General features: G+C 44.0%; 1 protein-coding gene across 8 annotated transcripts in view; it reads left to right on the top strand.

Annotated features, from left to right (window-relative positions):
* KIAA1671 (KIAA1671 ortholog) overlaps positions 1-17118 on the top strand; it is a 650892-nt gene that overhangs the window by 618816 nt on the left and 14958 nt on the right. For all 8 annotated transcript variants that reach the window (XM_069214707.1, XM_069214708.1, XM_069214709.1 and 5 more), the window contains one exon: positions 1612-1754. In XM_069214707.1, the coding sequence (XP_069070808.1) occupies positions 1612-1754 (143 nt within the window). The remainder of the gene's footprint in view (positions 1-1611; positions 1755-17118) is intronic.

The following is a 17118-nucleotide window of genomic DNA, read 5'->3' as shown; positions in this document are numbered from 1 at the left end:
GAGCATGTGCAGTAGGCCAGCATAGCTGGCAAATGTCTTCCAGCTTAAGGTATACATATTTTACAATATGTGTCTCACTGTGGGAACACTTACTTCACGTAGTTTCAAGAAGTGTAGTTTTAGTGCTGCTTTTGTTTCTTTTACTGTTAAGTAGTTTCTGATACTTAGTAGGAGGGTGTTCCAGTGTGCGGGTCCAAGAGACACAAGTGACCAGAAATTGGGCTCTTCACAGTGCGATTTTGCTTGTTGTAAGGAAGTGCTGATTGGTTTCAAATAAAGTTGTATGACGGGATGGATGGGTGATAAAGTAGCTAAACACTAACCTGGGCAAACCCTTGAATGGCTTTGGAGTGGAGGCAAGTGGTAAAACTTTGTCAAAACCCCAATGTTTTGTGAAACGAATTGGCCTGATGGCAGCCGTGGTTGTTTCTATAGAGACTGTGCAGTACTGTAGTGGGGAAGCTTAAGACTTTGTCAATGGGAGCAAAGACGTGATGAGAAGGCCATTAAAAGACTATTCCAATAGTGCAGCTTGCTGATAACCAATGAGCTAGCAAATGATTTTAGCTGCGTAAAAAGGAATACGATGACAGATTTTGTGTATATGTTGGATTTGAAATCTTGCTGCAATACCAGTGGTGAGAGTCCAACTTATTGAAGTGACTGAAAGAACACCAAGGTTTTCTGCAAATGTGGCACTGACCAGTCTATTCAGATGGAAGTTAATAGAGCTAGGATTAGAGGTTGTAGTAGAGGAGAGTGGGAATGGTACACCTTTTGTCCTGTAAGAGCTGAACATGAGGAAAGATGTGGGCAATCAGTGGCGAATGGCAGTAAGGTAATCTTTTATATTTGATTTTAGAAGAGGTGAGAAATTTCTGTGTTAAGGACTCAAGTTTTCTAATTTATGGTTCAGCTGGATGAGTCTGCTTTTCTGCACAACATTTTGTAATCAGTCCAGGGGCGGCTCCTCTATTAGGGCAGAGGAGCGTCACCCCTCACCAGCAGCAGCAGCAGCAGCTGCAAAACCTGTACAAGGAAACAATAATAAACAGTGTTTATTATTGTTTCCTTGTAAAGGGGCGGGGGTGACGAGCAGTGAGAGGGAGTGCACAGCCGTCCTCAGGGTACATATGTGTTTGGCCGGCCATCTCGGGCCAGCCAAACACACATGCACAGTAGGTTCTCTCCAGCCCAGCAACACAGTTGCATGCTGGAGAGAGCCTGCACAGACTGCCACTTGGCCTGGGAGCGCTCTGGCTGGTCGCTCCCAGCCAATCCCGATGCTGCTCTGAGCAGCATCAAGATTGGCCGCAGGGCAGGCTGGGAGCCTGTGCCTGCAGCATGCTAAGGAGACGGAATAGCGGCACCCCCCTAACATCGCACCCCCACGCACTGCCCCACCCCCTGTAACACCCGCAAGTAGTGACTGAATCAATCACAGATATCAAAGTCTTTAAGGAAATCGTGATTTAAATCCAAAACCTAATAATGGTTGTTATTGCCTTTTTGTCAATAGTACATTCCGAATATTTAGAAATATCTGTCTTTGGAGGAACAGTAACCAAGCGAGATGGCAGTGCATTAATAAACTTGTTTTGTTTGTCATAGGCTCAGCTTCGAAAAAGACAGGAATCTGACAGTCCCTCGGAAATATCAGGCGCTGGACATGTATACAAGTCCCCAAAATCTTCACTCCAGCAGGGAGCTATTGGTGGCAGACCCCTGCCTTCTTCAGCAGAAAAGGATGACAGGTCAGCAAACACTGTCACTTGATGTCCTCATTAGACATATTGAAAAATGCCTCATTATGCAGATTCAATTACTGTTTTTATAGACCGAATTGCATATTCATTGTTTGTATTTCAACTTCATACACCGTACACGAGGCAAAATAATTATTTATTTATATCGTGGTGCCAATCTGATAGTATTTTATTACTAATATGCCTTTTTGTAATTGAAACGTGTATACAGGGAGTGCAGAATTATTAGGCAAGTTGTATTTTTGAGGATTAATTTTATTATTGAACAACAACCATGTTCTCAATGAACCCAAAAAACTCATTAATATCAAAGCTGAATATTTTTGGAAGTAGTTTTTAGTTTGTTTTTAGTTTTAGCTATGTTAGGGGGATATCTGTGTGTGCAGGTGACTATTACTGTGCATAATTGTTAGGCAACTTAACAAAAAAATATATATACCCATTTCAATTATATATTATTACCAGTGAAACCAATATAACATCTCAACATTCACAAAAATACATTTCTGACATTCAAAAACAAAACAAAAACAAATCAGTGACCAATATAGCCACCTTTCTTTGCAAGGACACTCAAAAGCCTGCCATCCATGGATTCTGTCAGTGTTTTGATCTGTTCACCATCAACATTGCGTGCAGCAGCAACCACAGCCTCCCAGACACTGTTCAGAGAGGTGTACTGTTTTCCCTCCTTGTAAATCTCACATTTGATGATGGACCACAGGTTCTCAATGGGGTTCAGATCAGGTGAACAAGGAGGCCATGTCATTAGATTTCCTTCTTTTATACCCTTTCTTGCCAGCCATGCTGTGGAGTACTTGGACGCGTGTGATGGAGCATTGTCCTGCATGAAAACCATGTTTTTCTTGAAGGATGCAGACTTCTTCCTGTACCACTGCTTGAAGAAGGTGTCTTCCAGGAACTGGCAGTAGGACTGGGAGTTGAGCTTGACTCCATCCTCAACCCGAAAAGGCCCCACAAGCTCATCTTTGATGATACCAGCCCAAACCAGTACTCCACCTCCACCTTGCTGGCGTCTGAGTCGGACTGGAGCTCTCTGCCCTTTACCAATCCAGCCACGGGCCCATCCATCTGGCCCATCAAGACTCACTCTCATTTCATCAGTCCATAAAACCTTAGAAAAATCAGTCTTGAGATATTTCTTGGCCCAGTCTTGACGTTTCAGCTTGTGTGTCTTGTTCAGTGGTGGTCGTCTTTCACCCTTTCTTACCTTGGCCATGTCTCTGAGTATTGCACACCTTGTGCTTTTGGGCACTCCAGTGATGTTGCAGCTCTGAAATATGGCCAAACTGGTGGCAAGTGGCATCGTGGCAGCTGCACGCTTGACTTTTCTCAGTTCATGGGCAGATTTTTTGCGCCTTGGTTTTTCCACACGCTTCTTGCGACCCTGTTGACTATTTTGAATGAAACGCTTGATTGTTCGATGATCACGCTTCAGAAGCTTTGCAATTTTAAGAGTGCTGCATCCCTCTGCAAGATATCTCACTATTTTTGACTTTTCTGAGCCTGTCAAGTCCTTCTTTTGACCCATTTTGCCAAAGGAAAGGAAGTTGCCTAATAATTATGCACACCTGATATAGGGTGTTGATGTCATTAGACCACACCCCTTCTCATTACAGAGATGCACATCACCTAATATGCTTAATTGGTAGTAGGCTTTCGAGCCTATACAGCTTGGAGTAAGACAACATGCATAAAGAGGATGATGTGGTCAAAATACTCATTTGCCTAATAATTCTGCACTCCCTGTATGGTATGCTACCTGGCACTACAGAATGTATTTTTGGCAGTGCTTTAAAAATGCAGGTAAAGTTATCACGCCAGTACTCAGTCAGGAAGCTCTTCTGTTGTCATCCATTACATTGTATATGACGGCACGCATTAGATGGAATGACAATTGAACAAAATTAATTTCACCAGCAGTGGTGCTGTATGTCTTGGTGGAGAAACGGGCGACTGACAAGAGGCCCTTCTACTTCATTAAGTAGGGATTCTTGTAAGAGGAAATGGTTAAGGGGACCGAATCAGGGAGTAGGAAGGATTGTTGTACCAGTAAGTGCTTGCAGCGGAGATTGTGCAGGTTTCCCGACAGTGTTGTTGAATCTGAGGCTCGACTATTTCTCACCACAGGGTTCAGGGCCTCTGCTAAGGAATGTGACACGGTGTGGACATGCAATAGAGGAACAGCAGATGAGCTTATGTGAATACACTACACCACACACAATACACTTAACCAATGATACACATACACTGCCAAACCATGAGCTATAATCACTTATTTTCCAGGGTAAATAACCTGTCCCACTGTGTTTGAGAAGTTTTGGGGTTCCCCGGGGCCTTCCCTAATGAAATAAAGACAACCAGAAAAATAACTTTTTGAAGATTTTCCATAATCTGAACATTGACGATACTAAGATCTTTGTATTATTAGGAGAAAGGAAAATATCAGGTGCATGTTAATTTACAAAGATTGGAAAATGAGTACAAGGTATGCTGTGGTGTCTCCTTTGGCGTATGCTTTATGCTGAATTGTTGCAGCAACCCCCATTAAACTAAACATTGTCACAATGTTTTGACTGTATAAAAATAATAAAAAAAAGAGCTTGTGGAAATCCTTTTTTCATAGGTCCCAATTGTACACAAATGGATAGATGAACTAGATACTAGTGAGATTTCTGTCCTTACCTTAGCAGATATAAGAATGATGTCATACTTGCAATTACTAATTTAAGTCATCCAGACAAATGACAACCTAGTATTCCGTATGAAAATAATATGAGAGGCTAGTCTGTTTCACAGGACCATCATGTGCCTGATCGCAGAGCTCCAGTGTCCTTTCAGGGAGACTTTACACCGGATTCAGGTGCAGACTGGTCCAAGAAGTAATTCAAATTCCCAGGCGGAGGTGAAACCGCTTAATAGCAACCTAGGCTGTTGTTAGATCATGCAGAACATTTCTCAAGTTCGGTGCAAAAATGCCAGGTGTGAAAGTCACATTTTATATGTCGCCATGCATTCTATGTATCACTATGGACAAGGTAGATCTAATTTGAGATTTTGTGCAATATTTAAAAGCTTTTATTTAATGTGAAGCTGTTTCTATCAGTACTTCCAAAAGGGAAGGATTAGTTCGCTCATACCAAAGTCATACCTCCCTGCTGCAAATGCCGTTCATTTTTTTAGGATGTTTGAGAAAGAGACCCATCTTACTCCTGAACTGCCACTGCCTCTCTTCTTTTGGGAGCAGTCAAGCTTCTCTTGTGTACCCGCAGTTGAATGTGCAAATAATCACTATTCCTCATATATGTACTTGAAATAGAAACTCAGTGAGTATTATTATTTACCCTCCATGATACCAACCCTTTATTAAACCAACAGGTAATCTACAGCCATATTTTCCCTTGCATCATAGAGGCAAACCTTTGCAGTCTGCACTGAATTATCACACGTGAGGTGTGTCCCCTACACTGGATTCCTGTGCAAGTACCCTCCTTAGAGTCAGTTTTGGAATTGTATTAGCTGTCTACTTGTCCAAGGGACAGCAAATACTTAAGGAATCTACTTATCCTATACAAAAAAAACAACTTGTCTCTTTTGGTGCCATATATTGACAGGACACATTATGACATCGTTCCTGTTTTAAGAGAGCCCTGATGATTCTCTGTGTGTGTTAGAACTTTATGTTTTAGCAGTTAGAACTTACGATATAGCAGGGTTTGGATTCTAGTAGGCTTGGAATTTGCCACCTTTTTGCAAATCTACTTTAACTGTCTTGGAAGTATGATAGCTCGTGGGCTGGAATGCCCTAAGAGTCGGTGCACATCTACTAATTAACATGTTTAAGGTTATTGCCCAACATCTCTCCAATCTTTTCTCATACTACAAATAGTTGGGAAATCAACTTCTGGCAAGGGTAGAGGGACTTTTTTCGTTGTGAGGGAAAATGGGGTATACGGAAAGTGAATTTGTAATCAGCAGATTTTCGTATGAGCAAATATATATATATATTTTTTTACTTTGTTTTATTTTCAAATTAACAAGGCAGTCATCACATACACAATTGGGCATTGGTAGTCAAATACATCCATGGGTCATCAGTCCATAATTAATTGTGGAGATGCCCCATTTCTCAAACATCTAGAATAATGAGTTGCCCCCTGAGAATTTATTCACACCTGCTTTTTGCTGGAGGTAGGTGGTTCACCCCCTGACGGCCTCCCCATGCCCAAATCTCCCGAATCGTCTGAGACATCGCTACAATCTGAATCTGTTGTCGTCTCCTGCTCAGGGTCCAACAATTTATGACAAATAGCTCTCCAAGTGATAAGAGCCTCCAGAAGTCTATCGTCCCGCTACTGAGTCGAATATGCGTTTCTTCGGCCAGGGACCACTCTGCTACATCCCTGCGCCATCTCTCTAGTGTTGGGGCGAGCTGTGACATCCATGTATTGGCGACTCTATGTCGTGCTAGCACGATAGTTAGCTATCCTATTTTATAGGTCATTATACAGCCCTTGGGCATTTGAAGTTACCCAAAAGGCAGCACTGAGGTCTAAGAGTTATAGGTAGGTGTGTAGCACACACTATTTCATCCACTATCAGTTCCCAGTATTTGTGTACTACTCTTCATTTCCATGCCATATGTAAGAAATCTGCGCCCTATGTGTTACATCGGGGGCAGGCATTATGTCTCGTCCATGTCATGCAGTTTAAAACCCTTGGAGTCATGTATGTCCTATGCAGGAAATTGTAATATACGAGTCAAAAATGGGTGTCGCTAGAAACTTGCCAGATGCATAGCCAGTCAGTGTTCTTAAACCCTTTGCTGCCAGGCCTTTTCCCCTCCTGTGCCGAGCCTTTTTTTGGCTATTTGGGGCAGTTCATGCTTAGGCCCTCATAAGATTTTGTCCACATAAGCCATCCACGCCAAATTTGCATCCCTTTTTTCCAGCATCCTAAGGATTCTAGAGGTACCCATAGTTTGTGGTTTCCCCTGGAGGAGACCAAGAAATTAGCTTAAATACAGGAAAAAAGGGCTGCAGAAGAAGGCTTGTGTTTTTTCCCTGAAAATGGCATCAACAAAGAGTTTGCGGTGCTAAAATAACCATCTTCCCAGCTTTCAGAAACAGGCAGACTTGAATCAGAAAACCACAGTTTTCAACACAAGTTTGGCATTTTACTGGGACATACCCCATTTTTACTTTTTTGTGTGCTTTCAGCCTCCTTCCAGTTAGTGACAGAAATGGGTGTGAAACCAATGTTCGAAAGCTAAACATTTTTGAAAAATAAACAAAATTCTGAATTAAGCAAGGGGTCAGTTGTGTAGATCCTACAAGATTTTCCTACAGAAAATAACAGCTGAAATAAAGAAATATTGAAATTGAGGTGAAAAAAACAGCCATTTTTCTCCACGTTTTACTCTGTAACTTTTTCCTGCGATGTCAGATGTTTGAAAGCAATATACCGTTATGTCTGCTGGACTCTTCTGGTTGTGGGGATATATAGGGCTTGTAGGTTTATCAAGAACCCTAGGTACAAAGAGCCAATAAAGGAGCTGTACCTTGAAATGGGTTTTCATTCTATACCGTGTATACAGCAAATCGTTTGCTGAAATATAAAGTGTGAAAAATAGGTATCAAGAAAACCTTTGTATTTCCAAAATGGGCACAAGATAAGGTGCTGAGAAGCAGTGGTTATTTGCACATCTCCGAATTCTGGGGTGCCCATACTACCATGTGAATTACAGGGCATTTCTCAAATAGACGTCTTCTTTACACACTGTCTTACATTTGGAAGGAAACAATTTAGAGACAAGGGGCAATAACACTTATTTTGCTATTCCGATAAAAATGATACCTCACTTGCATGGGTAGGCCTAATGCTCGCGACAGGTAATGCAACATGGACACTTGGGAGCAGATCGGCCTAATAAAAATAGGCCCATCTGCCCCCAAGGGGGTCAGAAATGGCCTAAATACAATTCCCCCCTACCTCCCCCCCAGGGGACCGACCCTTGCCTAAGGGGTCGCTCCCCATACATAAAAACATAAAGTAAATTAAAAATAATATATATCCCTGGTGTCTCTAGAGTCACAATCCCTCGGGTCACAGGCTCGTGTGGGTCCCATGTTTGTGTCTGCCTGCATGGCTCTATAAAGGAGCATGATCATGTCTGCTACATCCTGCCGTTAGTAATACACCCATTGTGCATGACGACCGGGGGGACTGCTAGGTAGCTTGGCCATATCTGGTGCGCCATAATGTACTTTATAAAATTCATCAGGGAACCCATCCCCTCGCAGGGCCTCCGGGAAGCAGTTTCACAACTGACCTTTGTTCCTGGACTTCTAAAGCAGCTTCCATTTCCTCAACTGCCACTGAGGGCAATCTGGGGATGTCCAAGTTCTCTAAGAATGGAGTATAGTGAGCACGGGTGACATTAGGATCTGCCATGTAGACAAGATGCAAATGTGCCTTGAATGTGTCCACTACGCCCATCCTGGTAGTTACCTGGGTACCGTTCAGGACTATACGGTGTGTGAAAATGGATGGTGGATTTTCACTGCATATAATCCACGGCAGAAGTTTTCCTGACTTGTCTCCCTCCCTATGTAGTAATTGTATTGTTTAAGTGTTAACTTGTCCATTCAATCCTAGATAACTCCTATCCGTCTGCATACAGATGTTTCGTCTGTCTGTCTGTCTGTTTGTGCACTGCAGGACCCCCATCTGCAATTCAGCCAAGTGCATCTCCTCCCTGCGAAATTCTGCACATTAATCCATGCATGCTCTCCTTATAACCACCTTCGTAGCTTCCCACTCCATAGCCTTGTGACACGTGGATCCCCAGTTGGTCCTCAGGTAGTCAGTCACCACGCAGGCCAGGGTTTCCCTACCCTCCGGATCTGTCAGGACCTCTGAGGGCATCCTCCAGTACCTGGGCCCGAAGGGGAACCAACACTTAACATTTCACAACACACTGGTGAGTGGTCCGAGAGAAAGCATCCCAGATGTGATATTTCCAGGTCTTCCAGCCTTTCAATACCAGCTCCTAGTATCCTATCTAGTCTGCTAAATGTGTTCTGTGTAGGCGAGTGGCAGGTGTAAGCCCTTACTGTTGGGTTCCGCTCCCTTCAGATATCAATCAGGCCAATATTGTGCATGACATCCGCAAGGGATGCAGACATTAGGGGCGTTTATGTTTGCCCTTGAGGGTGGAGGGGTGTCCATGTCCCCGTCCAGCATGCAATTAAAATCACCCAGCCAAAGCAAAGGGGATCCCACCTCCTGCACCGTCAGTTCCTGCATGAACAAAAAGAATGTGCAGTCGTCTGTTAGGACGTAACTATTAAGTACTGTGATTGAATGACCATCCAGGGACCCTTGCACCAGGAGGTATCGTCTGGTTGAATCAGCTTCCATGTAGGTCAGGGAGAAGGGCAGGCCAGGCCAGGTGCCATCCATATTAGGTTGCCCGTAACATAAGTAGAGTCTGAGGAATTATATAACTGCCCTCTCCACTTCTTAGCTAATCTAGCTGACCCCAAGTCATCTAAGTGTGTGTCTGCAAGCACACAATACTGATTATATGTTGCTTTAGATAGGAGAGAATTCTATGTAATTTCTGAAAGGAGCCCATCCCCCTAACATTCCAAGTGATAGGTCTGTAACTGTTCCCCATCGTTGTTTATGTACTTTTTTGTAAGCCCCCCCCCCCCCTCTCATGTGTATGAACTGTGTAGCAGATGACCTTAAGAGTGACTTCAGAACCAAGAAATAGTAAAACAAAGAACAAACATATCCCCACCCCCCTTCGGGCACAGTCACCTCAACCTGCGGTCTAACAATGCCCACCCACATTTTATGCCAGGAGACACACAGTAACGCCATTTGCCCAACTGGAATGAAAGTTGTTACTCAAAACAACCCCACTTCCCTCCCAGTGACCAGCTTATCCATTGATTCTCCTTGATCTCTGTAATCTACCAAGCCTGATCGTGTTCCCCTTCTTGAGAGTTTGTCTGTATGAGCAAATATAAGTGTGTATATTTGCTCAGGCTAAAATGGAGCTTCGAAAAGTTAGCCAGGAGTATGGTATGCTGTGAATTCCTACTATGAATTCCTGATGTCATAAATCTGCATAGGCAACATCAGAAAGTGGGGGTGTTTGAAAAGTTTCCACAATCCGTCCATCATCCTTTTGTGTTGCTAAAGTTGCCCTAAGTGGGAAGGGTATTCCCAGATGTTGGTCCCGTGCTCACTGTGCTTCTGGATTCCAGTTAGCCTGGCTGTTGAAGGGTGATACCCTAAAACCGATCGCAGGATGCTGGTTTCTGGTCCAGGGAGGACCTGGCCTGGCAGTTCGGGCTGGATTGTTCCTTGGGGAAGAGGGTCAAGACTGATTTGCATATGGCTGGGTCCAAACTGGGGTGGCATGGTGAGCAAAAGAACAATCGATTAAACCCAGATATGTGAATGGGTGTTTTTGAAAAGTTTCAGCACTCCATCCATCATCTTTTTGTGTTCATAAATCTGCAACAGTCTGAGGGCATATACTGGTGGGTGAACTTTGTGATTTTAGCCATCGTGGCACTAATGTATTTCTGTATAGCCAATAGTGGGTTTGCACTGAATCTCTGTTTAGTATCACTGTTTTTAATACAGGAATGCAAAACGTTGTACTAAATGATGATTTAGTAGTAGTGAAGCAAACGTCCGTTCCACCCCCCCCCCCTCCAAGTTGAATTTTTTTCTACCTTTTAGTTTGTTGAACGCAAACAGACACCGATCTTGCTTTGATTCTTAAACATGTATTTCCATATAATAAGTAAGAATTCTTAGTTCCATTGTAAATAGTCTAAAATTATTATGTTTTGCAAACAAATGCAGGTTATACTGGAACCATTGAGAGTAATGCTCACTGCAATTCATTAGAGCACCCTCCCTAATAGTGAAGCCTTTGCATTATTTTATTGTATACTTGTTTGAACAGCTTTCAGATGCAAATCTTGTCCTGGACCTTCAGCTGACCTCGGTGGCAGTCGAGACTAACATCTTGACAGAGGTGTTACAACTGGTAGTTTTCTCGTCCGAACCCCTACTCCCATTCAAGTGATGCCCTCACTAATGTCCTTTTGGGTACCTGGTCCAAAACCAAACACTGGGGCTCCTGTTAACAGGATGATCACCCGCCACCACCACCACCTTGCCCCAGGGGACCCAAACTTTCTCACCCAACACCCTACCCCAGAGTGTTTGGTGGTCTAATCATTGACATCCCATGGCCTGTTCCCTACGACCCCCCCACACCCCCACTAGGGAATCCAAGAGGTTGGACACCTAGAGTAAGAAGTTATTTTCTTCTGCCAGCTTTGCATTGCTGACCATGAACACCGCATGCACTTTGGACTGTTACTCCCACACTTTGTGGGACACAGTTGCACAAGTGCTGCCACAGGTTCCAGTGGAGGCCTGGGCTGTGATCTCTCAGGCTGTTGCAGATGAGAGAGACACAGCAAACTTCACAATACGCTGTGTACTCGACACAACCAACTCTCTAGCCAGAGCGTTTTCATCAACAGTGGCCCTGAGGCGCTAAACCTGGTTGAGGATGACTGGCTTTTCAGGAGATGTCCAAGCTTCCCTTATGGACCTGCCCTTTAATGGCACACGTCTCTTCGGAGTCAAAGCTGATTTAGCGCTAAAGCACTTCAAGGACTCTTGTGCTACTTCCAGGTCCTTGGGCCGCTGCTGCCCTGCGTCACCTTCAATCTGCCTTTCGCTCCTTTTGTGGCTACGGAAGGGACTTCCATCCATGCTAATTCCCTCCCCAGCCGCACATGCTCCCCAGCCTCTGTGGGGCCAATGGCGCAGTGCCCACAGGCCTTGTGGGTCAGGCAGGTAGCAAGTGGTCTAGTCAGCAGAACTCAAACTCACACTCACTCACACACCCACACACACGCTCCCTCAAACGCACACTCCCACAAACACACACTCCCTCACACTCCCACACTCCCACAAACACACACACCCTGCCCCCCACCTCCTCATCTGCCTCTTTACCTTCATGGGCATCCAGTTGGTGGCAGGTTTCATCATCACCTGCTCCGCTGCCAGTCCATAACAACGGACAGGTGGGTCTTGCAGATTTTCCAGTGGGGCTACTCCCTCTCCTTCGAAACTATCCCTCCACCCATGCTACCATCTCAAAGTTGGCTGACGGAGGATCATCTGTCCCTTCTCTATGAGGAAGTTGCGTCTCTCTTGGCCAAGGGATCCATAGAGAAGGTTCCAGTGCCAGACATAGGCTGGCGTTACTATTCCTGTTACTTTCTGGTCCCCAAAAAGGACAAGGGCCTTCGTCCTATTCTAGATCCGTGAACTCTCAACTACTTCCTCAAGAAGGAGAAATTACGATCTCACGTCTTGTCTGCCCTGGATCCAGGAGACTGGAAGGTAGCTTAGGACTTGCAGGATGGCTGTTTCCACATTCCCATCCTGCCTGCTTACCTGCGCTATCTGTGGCTTATGGCAGGTCACAAGTACTGTCAGTTCACCATGTTCCCCTATGGCCTTACCAGCGACCCTCGGGTGTTAACCAAGGAAATGGCGGTGGTTGCAGCTCATCTGCGGCGATCAGTGGTGCAAGTCTACCCCTATCTCGACGAATGGTTGTTGAAGGCAAATTCGCCCAGGCTGGTGTCTGCCACCTTTAGACTATGGTGGAGCTTCTGCATTCACTAGGGTTCACTATCAACGTGCCAAAGTCACACCTGACTCTCTTAGATGCTCCCTTTCATCTGAGCTGTTCTGGACACAGTGAAGTTTCGGGCATATCCTCCCAAATGGTCCAGTCCAGGATATTCAGGCTATGATACTGATGTTTCAGCCTCTATCCTGAGTTGCTGTGAGACTGACTCTGAGTCTGCTGTGCCTCACGGCCACCTATATCCTGCTAGTGAACATGCCCCCTGGCTTATGCGGGTTCTGCAGTGGGACCGGAGGTTCCAGTGAGTACAGCATCAGGGGAATCTCTCCAATATTGTCCAGATCTCGGGAGGAACTGCGAAAGATCTGCAGTTGTGGATAACGAATCATAATTGGGTCAGAGGCAGACCCCTCTACCTTCTTCAACCAGATCTGACAGTAGTGACAGGCATGTCACTCCTGGGATGGAGTTGCCATCTCAGATAGTTGGAGATCAGAGGACTCTAGTCTCCGGCGGAATCCGGACTCCACATCAACATGCTGGATCTCCATGCAATCGGACTGGCATTTCTACTCTCCATCAAGGCAAGACAAGTGCAGGTGTTCACGGACAACACCACTGCCATGTGGGGTTGTGAACTCTTTGTCAAGAAGCCCTATGCCTCTTGACCTGGCTGGGGAAGCAGGGCATATCCCTGGTGGTTCTACACCTGGCAGGCTGTCTGAACACCGGGCGGACAAACTCAGCCGTCGATACCTAGCGGATCACAAATGCCATCTCCACCAGGAGGTGGCGCAAGGGCTCTTTTAGCAGCAGGGAGAACCTTGGTCAGATCTATTCACCTCCGCTGAAAAAGCACAGTGTCAGCAGTTTAGCGTGCTGGAGTTTCCAAGGCGGCTCCAGCTCAGAGAAGATTTTCATCTGGAGTGGAGCTGAAGGCTCCTGTATGCCTTACCGTCCATACCACTCCTGTACAGAGTTCTTAAGATCAGGAACAACTGGACCCAAGTTGTTCTTGTGGGCCCCGCAATAGGCACAGAGAGTCTGATGTAACGGCCAACTGAGCATGGGTATCGAGCTGCTGATCAGGCTGCCCCTTAGGGAGGTTTGTCTGTTGCAGCAGCAGGGGAGGGTTTTTCACCCATACCTGTCCACTTTCACCCATCTTGGGTGGAGATTGAATGACAGTAGTTGGCCACTTTCGACCTTCCTCCTAAAGTCTGTAATGTTATCTTGGCGGGCAGGTAGCCCTTCACCAAGATGGGTTTAAGCCTGCTATTGGAGGTAATATGTGGTGTGGTGTACATAGAAGCATGTTGATCCCCCTTCTGCTCCCATTTCAGAAGTCATACTCTTTATTCTTTCTTTTGCTCAGCAAGGTTCTGCTTTAGGCAACCTTAATGTCTATCTCTCTGCTCTTTCCACCTTCTTACGGCTGCCTGACCAAATCCTTGGTCAAATCCCCTATTGTACATACGTTTTTGAATGTTCTTGTTAATCTATACCCTCCCTCGTGCTTTATCATGCCTTATTCGGATCTGAGTATGGTTTTGACATTCTTAATGTGTGTTCCTTTCTAGCCTCATACTTGACGTCACAGGCTTCTAACAGTGAAAACGGACTTCCTTGTGGCAATTACATTTGCCCACAGAGTTGGTGAGCTGCAGGCATTATCTAAGTTGCCTTATCTCTCTGTCTATCCTGACAGGCTGGTGCTTTGCACAAGGGTCTCCTTATTCTTGAAAGTTGTTACCCTGTTTCATGTTGGCCAATCAATCACTCTGCCTACCCTTTGCACTCCGCTACATCCCTCTAAAGAAGAGGAGTGACTCCACCGTCTGGACCCAAAATGTTCTAACTTGACTGCAGATGAGAGTTCCAGGTGAGCGACTAACTCTTCAAGGGGAATGTTGGTGTGAAGAAAGGTCGGTTGGTACAGAACCGCATCAACCCTAGATTGGTTTTGCTCTGCATAAAAATTAGCTCCGCTTTGGCCAAGAAGCAGCCTCCTGAAGGCTTAGCTTTGGGATTATTTTTCACACATTTTGATGCTAGTTTGGTAGCATAGTGTCTCCACCTGTTGAGCAGACTGTTCACATCAGCTTAAACATTTCTCCCTTATGGGAAGTGCGGCATATGCTATACCACTGCTACCTCCTTATTTTGTTTTAGTGTTGAATGTTGTGGTTTACCTGCACTCCCTTGTTTAAACACTTTTGATTATGACTATGTTCAGTGATAGAGAGAAACGTTTAGAAGATCTTTTCAGGGAACAGAATGTTACCCACACCAAGACAGATTCAGTAAATAAAAGTGAAGGTTTGAAACAAAAGTTTGTTAAATTGGAAAGACTTAAACAGGAACTCTCACGATGGTGGGATTCCACCATACTCAAAAAAATATATTGAGATAAAACAAATACCCAGATGGTTAAGAATCATTATCTTCCAACCTTTGATGACCTTGGGAAGGATCTGTTACTAGAATGGGAACAGTTGCTTACACAAACACTGTATGGCCTGATGTCCATCCTTATGAGGCATGCTGAAAGGAAAAGGGAGTCCACTCTACTAGAGATTTCTAAACTAGAGGAAGAAATTTGAAGTCTTAATCTGGTTGAAGCCACACAGAAAAACTACAAAATACTGGAAGAGGTTTTCACTAAACAGTAATTTCAATTTAAAGGTAACATTTTGGAGTCACTTACTTTGACTTACCAGATTCAGCAACGGTATAGGAATGTTTACAGACGTTCTACTAGATGTTGAAGACAGATCCTGATTACCGGTGCTTTTACATGACTTCCATAATGTTAAATCTTGGCAATTAGCAATACCCATTTTTTCCTTACCTGCCAGACTCTGTGCTTACTTGATCAGCATTCAAATGGGCAATTTCATTGGCTTCAGACTCTCTTCTTACTTTGCCTTTTTTATACTGCTTTGTCCTCGTTGACTTTTGCCACCAGAATGACCTCTTGTAGCCTTGAAAAAGTCGTCAAAGACAAAACACTTGGCGCCTGCTCTTTGTGGAGTAAACGCTTCCACTTTGTTAATGAACTGTGACGGTCTTGTATATTAACTGGACTTACTACAGGGTCTTACATTTGTTTTGAGAATCCTGGCTTCTTCTCTGGGTCTTGTATATGTTCATGTAGCTGTGGGAATTTCTCTCACACTTTTTGACACTAGTTTGGTAGCATAGTGTTTCCACCTGTTGAGCAGACTGTTCAAATTAGCTTAAACATTTCTAACTTACGGAAAGTGCAGTATATGCTATATCACTGCCACCTCCTTTTTGTATTTGATAATGTTCTTGCACTTTATATTAAAATTACATGACTAATTCTTAAAGCCAAGCCAAGGGTATTCGCCAGGTCAGCAGGCTCACTTTATGCAACTGGAAAACTATCTTCAAAGAACACTTATTCACAACATTATTGATGTTAATAAATGAATATTGGTTCCATTTCTAAACTCTCCCCCTCAAACCCCCCCAACAACAGGTCCAGCCAGTGGATTGAGTTTGAAGCACTCCTAGGCGGTACCTTTAATAAGGTTGAAGAGAGCAGTGAACCTCTCCATTATATGCTGTGTGTCACTAAAAAAGATTGCTTAGTGTAGGCAATTCAGTTGTCTCCCAACGTGTTAACCAAACAACAGGGTGTGTAATTCCTAAATATGGCAGATCTCGGAGTTATTTTCATTTGCTCCTGCTTATAGCCTTCAGTATGTCCCCAACATTGACATTTTTCAGGCAAACCCAAGACATACAAGATGGTCTGTAAATGTATGAAAAAAAGTATCTAAGATACTGGACGCAGTAGTCTGGGGATGACCCTGCTGGTCCTGCAACTCCCCAGCGCTACATCTGCAATGCTTATGCCGAAGAAGAGGTTGATGTACTCACCAGAAAATAATGCTTACCCAGTCCCTTGCAAACTCTCTGAGAAGTTAGATGCTGCTTATTTTGTAAGTATGTTTGACTTGACTACCAGGATTAATGGAGGACTTTAACCCACAGTGCAAATGAGAAAACAGTTCTCCACAACAAAAAGCCTGTTCCATTTTAGGGCAATAGCTTTTGGTCTAAAGAACCCACTAGCCACATGTATAGTTTATAATCAAATAGTTATTGGGAGTGATAATATGTTTCATGAATGTATTGGAACAGTATTGGATTGTAACAAAGATATATTTGGTTACTTTGATTAATTTTTAGTATGTCTTTCTTTAAATGTAGAAGTATTGCTTTCATGTTAAATCTATCATTTGTACATCCATTTTAGAAGGACACATGAAATGAATTCAATAAAATGGGTTACACCAGTAATCCACTACATTGAATGGAGGCATTATTATAAACTACTAGATTATAAAGGTGTTAAATCTCATTGAACTGCTGGAGCATTAAGCGAGCACAGATATTTACTCCAGTACTGGAACTTTCATAGATTCACATGCTTGAATACTTCCCCGTCGTCCAGATGGGAGTCCCTGATGGAATATAAAATCAGGCCTGAAGATTTATGCATACAATACATGGACTAAGCCTCAATATATTAACCCATCATAGTTGTTTTGTAAAATAGACCCAAATTCAAACTTGAACCAATCAGATTGC

This window comes from Pleurodeles waltl, chromosome 11, assembly GCF_031143425.1.
Source record: "Pleurodeles waltl isolate 20211129_DDA chromosome 11, aPleWal1.hap1.20221129, whole genome shotgun sequence".
In the NCBI taxonomy this organism is placed as follows: Eukaryota; Metazoa; Chordata; class Amphibia; order Caudata; family Salamandridae; genus Pleurodeles; species Pleurodeles waltl.
The sequence above is the reverse complement of the archived record's forward strand: the minus strand, read 5'-3'. Positions and strand labels throughout refer to the sequence as shown.